The sequence below is a fragment of the Pleurodeles waltl genome, chromosome 7 (assembly GCF_031143425.1).
Source record: "Pleurodeles waltl isolate 20211129_DDA chromosome 7, aPleWal1.hap1.20221129, whole genome shotgun sequence".
NCBI lineage: Eukaryota > Metazoa > Chordata > Amphibia > Caudata > Salamandridae > Pleurodeles > Pleurodeles waltl.
The window spans coordinates 1,500,969,017-1,500,980,212 of NC_090446.1; the positions used below are offsets into that span (position 1 = coordinate 1,500,969,017).

Consider the following 11,196-nt stretch of genomic DNA (forward strand, 5'->3'; position numbering starts at 1 on the left):
CGTACTGCTTCAGCTCTTCTCCTTAGCAGAGGTTCTTCTTGATTCCAGAAAGATTCTAAAAGTCTGGGGTTTTGGGTTTTCTTCGTATACACCTTTCTGCCTTTGAAGTTGGAAAACTTCAAAGTAAATTCTCAAGTGTTTGCAAGATCCTTCCTTGTCCAGGCCAGACCCCAGACACACACCAGGGGGTTAGAGTCTGCATTGTGTGAGGGCAGGCACAATCCTTTCAGGTGTGAGTGACCACTCCTCCCCTCCCTCCTAGCACAGATGGTTCATCAACTTATGCAGGCTACACCCCAGCTCCCTTTGTGTCACTGTCTAGAGGAGAGGTGTGAACAGCCCAACTGTCAAACTGACCCAGACGGGGAATCCACAAACAGGCAGAGTCACAGAATGGTTTAAGCAAGATAATGCCTACTTTCTAAAAGTGGCATTTTCAAACTCATAATCTAAAAACCAACTTCACTAAAAGATGAATTTTTAAATTGTGAGTTCAGAGACCCCAAACTCCAAATTTCCATCTGCTCTCAAAGGGAATCTGCGCTTAATAGTTATTTATCACTCAGTCAATCAATCAGTATTTGTAAAGCGCGTCTACTCACTCATGAGGGTCTCAAGGCACTTTAAAGGCAGCCCCCATGTTAACCTATGAGGGAGATAGGCCTTGCAACAGTGAAGCACGAAATTGGCAGTATTTCACTGTTGGGACATGTACAACACACCAGTACATGTCCTACCTTTTAAATACACTGCACCCTGCCCATGGGGCTACCTAGGGCCTACCTTAGGGGTGCCTTAGATGTACCAAAAGGGAAGGTTAGGGCCTGGAAAGTGGGTACACTTGCCAGGTCGACTTGGCAGTTTAAAACTGCACACACAGACACTGCAGTGGCAGGTCTGAGTCATGTTTACAGGGCTACTTATGTGGGTGGCACAATGAGTGCTGCAGGCCCACTAGTAGCATTTGATTTACAGGCCCTGGGCACCTCTGGTGCACTTTACTAGGGACCTACTAGTTAATCAAATATGCCAATTATGGATAAACCAATCAACAGTATCATTTACCTAGGGAGCAATTGCACTTTAGTACTGATCAGCAGTGGTAAAATGTGCAGAGACAATAAAACAGCAAAAACAGAGTCTATTAAACCATAAAAACAGGAAGTCAGCAAGCAAAAAGACAGGGGAGACACACCAAAAAGCTGCCAGGTCTAACACCAGGGATGATGAACTCAGCCTTGCGGATCATGAATGGCAGCTATACCTGCATTAAAAGTAAATGAGGCTTGTGTTACAGTTCTGTTAATTTAAGACCTTTTGCAGAAGTTGCCCACCCTCACCTAAAGCAGACAGTCACATTAGCTGAATTGAGCTTAGCTGGGGAGAGGTGGCATGGAGAGGGTGATGTTGGTGTAAAATGCCCGACACAAGCAGTATTAGATTACTAAGTTCACAACATTCACACTAGGTTTAAAATATTTATGTTTTAAATAACGCTGTGTGATGTACAGTGCCCTGGGCTTATAGGCTTTTAGAGTGCCTCCATTGCCTGAAGACCCACCCCAGATCTACAGGACCTGTATAGGATTACAGCAGGGCCTACTTTGCCTTTCATCCTTACAAGTTTCATAACATATGTTCAGTCCCGTAACCATAACACCTGTCATTCAAGCGGCTGGAGCCGCTCTGTTTATTAAGTCGACCAAATTAATAGCCATGCAGTTATACATTTCAATTACATGTGTTCAGAATAGCCACTACGTTTTTGGAAGGTGTGGCGTCTAGGAACATGTTACTGTTTTAGAATATGGTTTCATTTGATCAATACCCAGCAGTGATCTCAGTGAAGCACTAATGGCATATCTAATTTTGAAAACTGTAGGACCTGGCCCTTGTAGCAGGTTCATCCCTTGACTTTTTGCCTCCTTCGTCCTATTTTTTCTGACCTCTTGCTGTTGGCTCTAGGACTCTGAGCACTTTATCACTGCTGATCAGTGCTAAAGTGCAGGTGCTCTCCCATCTAAAGTTGTTAGGACTGGCTTATACCTATTTGGCATATTTAATTTACCTGTAAGTCCCTTGTACAGTAGTATCTTTTTCCCCAGACCTGTAAATTAAATACTACTAGTGGGCCTGCAGCGCTGCTTGCAACACCCACTGAAGTAGCCTTTCAAACCTGTCTCAGGCCTGCTAGCGCAGGGCTTGTGTGCACAGTTTTCTGCCACAGGGACTTGGCATCTAAACTTACTTGCCAGGCCCAGAACTCACCTTTTACTACATGTAAACCACCCCTAAGGTGGGCCCTTGCTAGCCCTATGCGCAGGGTACTATGTATGTAGAAGGCAGGACATGTGCCAGGTTGCATGGCCTGTCCTGGTAGTGACAAACAGCCTAACTTGGTGTCTCACTGCTGTGAGTGCTGCCTTCTCATAGGATTGCATTAGAAATGCCCTGCTTTATATGTAGGGAGTATTGTCTGATTTATTAGGGGTAGCGTAGGCGTGTTTGGTATGGTTGTAATGGTGGTAATAAATGATGCCTATTGGTGTATGTGTATTTTTTATTACTAGTACAGAAATGCCACTTCTAGAAAGTGAGCATTTCTCTGTGTTTATGACTCTGGTGTTTTGCAGCTTGACTCCAATCCACGTCTGGGCAGAGTGACAGTTGGGCTTTGTGCATACTTTTCTGACAGCCTGTGCACAGGGAGGGTGGAGGTGTCACAGAGATGCATGTTCATACTGAATAGTCTTCCTGGGCTGAGAGAAGGGAGAGGCGGGGCACACCTGCATTTGTATACGCTGTGCCCTGGCCTCACACAATAGGGTCATTTACCCCCAACTGATGTTTGGAGCCTATGCTGGAGGAGAGAGGGGGCACTCCCAGAACCAGTTGTAACTGGTTGGAACTTCCTCTCCCCTTCCTTTGTAACACACTGCAAAAATTAGTATAAGGACAGGGGAACTTTCCCCACAATTTGGGAACTCTTGGAACTTACCTGGAACTGGACACAGAATGCTGCTGGAGGGACTCACCAGGAACCGCCATGGACTGCTGCTGCTGCTGCGCTGACCTGTGACTGGCTTGGTCATGTAGAGGAACTGTCACATGCCTGCATCCACCTTGTGCTGGCCTGCTGCTGGGCTCTGTGCCCTGTGCTCCATTATTCATTGTCCCCTAGAGGCAGGGTGCTGTGGCCCCTGACCCCTGCAACTGCAGAGATCGAGGAGTACTTCTGTGTAGTAAGAGCGCTATGAGTAGCGCTCTACTATAATTATCATCAAGCGCCTTGAAAGTGCTTTCCTCCCTTTGTTCATCGTAAGCGCTTGGAGAAGCTCATTCTTTAGTCCCCTAAATCACCGCTGCGGCCCGGCTTGTGTTTACTTAAGAAGCGCCGGAGTCGTGCTGCCGTCAGTGCCCCCAGCGCACCCTCGCCAGAATAAAAGGAGCGAGCGTGCCCCTATCATGTCCCCGGGGTAAAGCGTGCACTGAGGAGCGCCCCGGGGCACAGGCAGGCACCTACTCTGGTGCCTGCCCTCTGTTACGGCCAGCAGGCCACAGTGTGGAGAGAGCAGCCGGGTGGGGGGAAGGAAGCCTCATCGGAGGCTCCCCCGTACCACCGGTCTTCCTTCTCGGGCCCCCTTGCAAGGCGCAATCTCGTCAAGAGCAGAGTTTTTAAGGCGGCTTTCAATGGCAGGATATATGAAGCATGTCAGTCAGAGGGCCGCAGCAGCTTCCTTGGATGGCCAGAGAGAAAGCTTAGTTCAGCCCTGCCTTAACGGCGCTGTACGGAAACAGCCAGCAACACCTCCTCCTGGACTGTGATGCACATTGCACCTTGCTGTTGTGTCTCCGTCCCCGGATAGTGATGCACTTTATACTGCAGTGCCAGATTGTGGTGCGCTTTGTGCCAAAGTTTTGTAACTGCGCCATCCAAATTGTGTCACTCTTTAAAAAGCAGCGTGCCACGTGGTCCAGTGCACACTGTATTATAGAGTTGCTACTCCTTCACCCGGACTGCAGCCCACATTTCTGGGTATTGGGGGCAGGGGTCTCTAGCAACAGTGCACAAATTGCTTGGCCTTTAGTGGTTCACAATGATTTTTAGTGATCAGAATGAGTTCTCATTGAAGAAAAGGTTGGAGACACCTGCCTCAGACAGTCAAGTCCTTCAGGAAGAGCATTTTGCCATTAAGTCCTGCAGGACTTTTTTATCTGAACCTATCCACAAACCCCATGCCGTGGGACCTTAGGTATCTATTCACAAGGTAAAGAATCTGTGGTTGGAAGAATCCATCAGAAGAACAAGTTACTTACCTTCGGTATCGCTCATTCTAGTGGATACTCTATGTAACCGCAAACTCCTCACCTCCCTCTGACCTCCTGTTCTGTGGAGTGGTCTCCTTTTCCATCTGAAAAGGTTCCAGTATAGGAATCTGACCACTGGTCTTTCCAATATGCTGATAGGCTCAATGCCTGAGGGCGTGGACAAGCTTCTGAAAAAAACTTGCAGTGCACATAGGTGGTGCTTATATGTGGCTCTGTTCATCACTTCTTCACCTACTGGTAGACATGAGCGCTGGTTTTCGAGCTTCCATTTCCAGTCTATTGCCTGTGGATAGTCACAAAGTGCTGGTAGATAAGACCATCCACCAGAAAAGGTGTTACCAAAGATGAGCAACGTGTCCTAAAAAGAGCAATTTTTGATTCCTGTGAGGTCTCTTGGCACTATTGACAGATAACAGATGTTTACTGTTATAAAACTCACTGGTACTCATTTTATCAACCACAAAAGGATAAGAGCCTTAGTAGACCCACTCGAATTTGAATATCTGACCATGAAGTCGGACACAGATCCCTGGAGCAGACACACCAGACCAACATATTTCCTTTTTATTCCTTTGTTTTCTCCCTTTTCGCGATCCAAGTACAGCTGGATCCCAATCTGGAACTTCACAAATAAAGATAAAAATAAATATATCACAAAAAGTATATATACTTGAAAAATCCTGCCATTAGGGAGTAGTCTGTTTACTACTGTCCCCCAGCTTTATTGGCCCATTCTTGGTTATTAGAAATTGGGTTTCAGATTAGCAGAGGTGTGCACCCTGTCCAAGCAGGAAGTACCATCCTAGTCAGGGTAAGTCAGAAATGCAGTGTAAACTAGTCAGTTCCCACACTTGTAGATTGGCACAGTGCAGGCAAGCTTATCTCAAACGTGCTGAGGAACTTGGCAGCTCCAAGCCGAAACGGGATGGATGGAATGGGGCACGTGTCCATCTTGATGACTGCATTGAGCCCACTGTACTCCACACAGAACTGAAGTTCAGGTTTGACATCTAATGGGCAGCCTTGGTGACCAACACCACTGGCTACCAAGGGCTGTTTGAGGGCTCAATAACACCTAATGCCAGCATTTTGTAGACTTCCTCTTTGATGCTGGCTCTCATCTTATTAGATGACCTGCAAATGTTATTCTTCACAGACATGCTGTCGCCAGTATCAATATCATGGTTGCACCACATAGTGACTCATGGGGTAAGAGAGAACAGAGAGGCAAACTATCCCAGCAACTGGTGGCAGTCTCTCTATTGATCTAGGGTCAAGTTATGGGAGGGGCTTACACTCTCTACTGACTCATCCTGCTTCTCGGATGAAAGGAGGTTGGGGAGAGGTTCACTCTCCTCTTCAGTCCCATCATCAGTAACCAAGAGCATGGTAAGCTCAGACCTCTCAAAGTGGGGCTTGATGCGATTGACATGTAGGACCATTAAAGGGTTCTGGGAGCCTTGAGATCCACCAAGGAAGGTGGCATCACTCTTGCACTCCTTCTCCTCATAAAGCCCAGACCAGTAGTCTAGCAGGCCCCTGGGCTTTACAGGTTCCATTACCCACAATTTTTGACCGGGCTGAAACTCAACCAGAGTGGTATTCTGGTCATTCCAGTGTTTCATGTCCTCCTAGCTAGCTTTCAGATTCTCCTGTGCTAGTTTCCGGAATTGGGCTGTCTGGTTTTGGAATGGCAGCATGTAGCTCACTACATCCTGGAATAGCTTCTTGGGAGCTCACTACAAGCCTTCCTTCACCAGACTGAGATATCCTCTCACAGGATGCCCATATAGAAGTTCAAAGGGGCTGAAGCCAACCCCCTTCTCTTGTACCTCCCTGTAGGTGAACAAAATACATGGCAGGAGGACGTCCGACGTAGGCCCCACAGGTTCCGTTAGGCCCATAATTGAGCCCTTGAGAGTCAGTTGAACCTTTCAACCAATGTGGTAAGGTGTGTAGAACTTGTAGGTTTCTCCACACTCCTCCCACATGACATTCGTATACCCAGACATGAAGGTGGTACCCTGGTCCGAAACTACCTCCTTGAGGAAACCCACACTGGTAAAAATCCCTATTAGTGTCCTGGCCACAGTGGGTGCAGTAACAGTCCTCAGAGGAAAAGCTTGTGGATACCAGGTGCCATGGTCCACCAAGACCTGAACAAATCTGTTGCCCATGGCTGTCTTGAGGTCCATTGGCCCAATGATGTTGATGCCAGCTTTGTAAAAGTTGCATTTTCAGAACTGCAATTTAAAAACCATCTTCACCATAAGTTGTGTTTTTACATTGTGATTCCAGAGACAACAAATTTGGGGGTCCCACCTTTTCCCAATTGGAAATTACACTTATAAAATGTAATAAGGCAATCCCAATGTTAATATTTAGGAGAGACAGGCCTTGCAGTAGTGAAAAACTAATTTCAGAGTATTTCAGTACCTGGACATGTAAAACTTAACAGTACTTGTCCTATTTTTAAAATACACTGCACCCTGTCCATGGGCTCCTCAGGGCCTACCTTAGGGTTGACCTTTATGTGATAAAAATGAACATTTGGGCCTGGCAAGTGGGTTAACTTGCTGGGTTGACATGTGTTAGACCTGACAGCCTTAGGGTGGTCATCCCCCAACTTTTTGCCTACCTTCCTCCATTTTAATGCCCCTGTTTTTGCACGTTTTAGGACTCTGTGCACTTCGCCACTGCTGACCAGTGCTAAGGTGCATGTGTTCTCTCCACTAAACATGGTAGCATTGGCTCCTACCCAATTGGCATATCTAATTGACTTGTAAGTCCCTAGAAAAGTGTACTAGAGGTGCCCAAGGCCTGTAAATTAAATGCTACTGGTGGGCCTGCAGCACTGATTGTGCCACCCAAATAAGTAGCCCCTTGGCCATGTCTCAGGCCTGCCATTGCAAGGCCTGTGTGTGCAGTTTCACTGCCACTTCGACTTGGCATTTAAAACTACTTGTCAAACCTTAAACCTCCCTTTTTCTACATATAAGTCACCCCTAAGGTAGGCCCTAGGTAACCCATAGGGCAGGGGCTATGTACATAAAAGGCAGGACATGTACTTATGTGTTTTACATGTCAAAACCTCTCTTCGAAGTTTTCCCTACTCTGACCCTACCAAATCGGACACTTCTGGATCTACACCTGGACTCTGTCAGAGGGACTGCCTGCCTGCCCAAAGGACTCCTCTGGACTGCTGTGCTGAGAAGGACTGCTGCCCTGCTTGTTGCCCTGCTGCCTCCTGACCCCTGACTCCTCTTGAAGGACCCTGCCTTCCTCATAAGTGCTCTCCAAGGGCTGAGATTGAGCTTGCCTCCTATTCTGAAGTCTCAGGGCTAGAAAGACTTCAGCAAAAAAAATGAAAATCCCCGTTGGTTGGAAAATTGACACAACACCTGCAGAAATTGATGCAGTGCCTGCATCCCAGCTGAAAAATCACTGCATCACCTACCGGATCAAAGCAGCACCTGCTCCTTCTTACCAGCGGACCAAGGATTTTCAACGCATCGTCCCTGGGTGTCAAAATGTCCAAGCATCGCAGTGGGGAACCAAGGCTGCACTTCTAGAAATCGCTACATGACTTTGCAGTGTGGAAAGAAACAATGCATCGTCTGTGCCACGCCACAAAATCCAACGCATCGCCTTATTTTTTAACGCATCTCCTCCTCTGCAGCTCTGTGTGTAGTTATTTTTTATGCATCCCATGTACTGTGTGTTAAAACGATACAACCACTGATTCTTAAAGATTGAAACTCATTCAAACTTTTAAAAAGTGATATCTTGACTTTTGCATATTGGATATTTGTCGTTTTGGCCTTATTTTATTCAGATAAATATTATCTATTTTCCTAATCTGGTGTGGAGTACTGTTTGTGGTGTTTTCACTGTGTTACTGTATGAGTTATTGCACAAATACTTTACACATTGCCTTCTAAGTTAAGCCTGCCTGCTCTGTGCCAAGCTACCAGAGGGTGCGCACAGGATAATTTGGATTGTGTTGTGACTTACCCTGACTAGGATTGTGGTCCCTACTTGGACAAGGATGTATACCTCTGCCAACTAGAGACTCAATTTCTAACATTATGACAGTTTAAAACTGCACAGACAGGCTCTGCAGTAGCAGGCCTGAGACATGTTTAAAGTGCTACTTAAGTGGGTGGCACAGTCAGTGCTGCAGGCCCACTAGTAACATTTGAGGCCCTGGGCACATGTAGTGCACTTTACTAGAGACGTATGAGTGAACAAACTATGCCAATTGTGGATAAACCAATGCTACCATGTTTAAAGTAAAGAGCACATACACTTTAGCAATGGCTAGCAATGGTAGAGTGCCCAGATTCCTCAAGCCTGCAAAAACAGGAGGTCAGAGGGCAAAAAAGTAAGGGAAAGGATGTCTGGTCTAACAATGGTCCATAACAGGGTGCTAGTAGGCCCTCTGGAGAGAGAATGACTTGCCAGCCCATACCCAAGCGTACCATACTGATGGATGTTCAATATATACATTTTGATCCAGATCATCATTAAAACTACTTTTCTTTCTGCTCCTTTCTCACAGGTACCCAACACAACGTCACCCTATCCTATTTTATTAAGAAATGCTCCAACACGTTCTGCTCCAACCGGTTCTGGGTGGTCGGCCAGTATGTGGATCGCAACGAAACAGGCTCCTGCTGTCGAGGGAACCTCTGCAATACACTCATGCCAAATGGTGGCTTCCGTGCTACCACATATGTTGCCCCTCTCATAGTGGCTGCCCTGTTGGCTATTACTTGTTTATAAAGGATAGCTGAAAACACAAGGAACTTAACCCAAAAATTTAAGCAGAGCAGGTCACTGGGACCCCAAGACTATAACCCTAAATCAAATAGGAGTCTTCCCTTTAAACATGTGGAAGTACCAGCACGCCAACAAGATAAACAGAACATTCCTGGATTTTCTTGCCGATGGCACACTATACTATAATGAACTTGAAAAATTTATGAATGAGGAAGTGCCTTTGAAAGGTTCATGCATTAGCATGAAAGGCTGAGATTACCTTTAAGTGATTCAAATACATCACCTGTAAGTCACGACAGATACTCACTAAGGGGCATATTTCCGACAGCATTGCATCATACTTGCACCACGCAAAGTGGTACATGCATGATGCAAAGCTCTCCATCAGATTTATGAGGCCACCCAAAGCTACTTTGCATGGCTTTGAGTGGCCTCATAAATCTGGAGTAGCGCAGCGCAACATGCTGAGTTGCGCTGCTTTGCCCTGGGTAGGCATTCCTTGGGCATTGCAGTGGGTTTCCCCATGCAGCTCCCATGGATATTGACGCATCCCTAGATTTACAAGACCTTGTAAACCTGGGGATGCGCCAAAACTTTACGCCCCCCAGGGAGGCGCAACAAGGAGTGAGGCTCATTCCACAGCACACATAAAAATAGGAAAATGCCTCTGGGGATTGTTTTTGTGCAGAAAGGTACTCCTTTCTGCACAAAAACAATCCTGCATGCAACTCAGGCACCCTTGCACCATGCTGCAAAGGTTCCTTTGTTGGCAATAGGCTGCTGAAATGGTGCCAGGGCAGGGTCAAAGGACAAGAATCAGATCATTAGAACGTTTTGCAAACCTAAGGTGTTTTGCTGTATATTACCATATTTATTGGAAACTGTAACAAACATAGAGAATAATTCATCAAAACCCAGTTTTTGATCTTAGTTTTAAAGTTTTATCCTATCCTTTTGCAGTCTGATTGTCAGAAGTGCATTGTTTAAAATGTTTAAATTTTTAAGGTGTATATGTCATTATAATTAAATGATTTTTCAACTGTTGAAATACATAATCATGAGGCACATCTATGGCACTTTATGGGTCTCCATCTCAATAAACATTGAAAGCAAGCATCTTCTTTAAATTTAGATTCATCTGATTATCTGATTATTTTAATGTGATCATGATGTCTTATCTGAGAAGCAAAGCAATGCATGTGGCCTTACAAAAAATGAATCAGATACCTAATACTTCTATTTCCATAGTTCTGCAGTTCTTAATGTCCTCAAATTTTATTCCACAACAGTGAGATGCAATAATACACGACCCACTGATCCCTGCCAACCCAGTGCTCCATGATGCCCACTGTTTACTCAGCCGCCTACTTCTGAGCCTTCATTTGTATCTACAAAACCATTCCCATATAGACTTTTACTATTACAGCCTCATTCTAAAGGCCACAGTAGTGGGGAAATTGAAGGATTTCCCCAGCAGTGAGAAGGAAGGTTGGTGGACTGCATGGGTAGGAAATGGCTGTCATATTCGAAAAAAGGGAGTGTGTGATTGATCAAGCAGGTGGAAGGGAAACCTGAAGTCTGCCCTGTAAGATTATTCTGAAACAAAAATGTAGTTGTTGAGAGTTTTCCGAGACAGGGTTGAGAAGAGGAAGCCTCTTAGGATGACAACACTTATCAGCCCTTAGGGAACACCCCAGCAGAAGACCACGCATATGATGAGTCTCCCAGGATATAGTCAAGCCATAACCGTGACAGATGGGCTACATAGCTGAGAAACATGCTGAGCCGGTGCTGCTGTTGGTGACACAAGACAAGGGAGTCTTGTGTCACCAACCACTGTGAGATGATTAGGTTCATCACCCATTGTCAACACAGCTCCTTAGAGTGTATGAGAAACGTGAGAGGTGGATAATAAATGGGAAGATTATGATCACCACTTCATTATGCTTGCAGTATGGTCAAAGACTTGGTAGCATTCACCATGTATTCGCTCATGCGAGTTTAACCCGCCCCCAGAGCTCCTCCTACGGGAGTCTGGTTCACTGAGGCACGTGTGTGGGCTCATCTGGGTGAAAAAATGCTGGA

At 45.9% G+C, this 11,196-nt stretch overlaps 1 protein-coding gene across 1 annotated transcript in view; it reads left to right on the forward strand.

Moving 5' to 3' along the window:
- LOC138246589 (ly6/PLAUR domain-containing protein 3-like) overlaps positions 1 to 10,248 on the forward strand; it is a 71,613-nt gene extending 61,365 nt beyond the window's left edge. The window contains exon 5 of the mRNA XM_069201283.1: positions 8,891 to 10,248. Within this exon, the coding sequence (XP_069057384.1) occupies positions 8,891 to 9,114 (224 nt within the window). The 3' untranslated portion in view covers positions 9,115 to 10,248. The remainder of the gene's footprint in view (positions 1 to 8,890) is intronic.
- Positions 10,249 to 11,196: the final 948 nt, after the last annotated feature.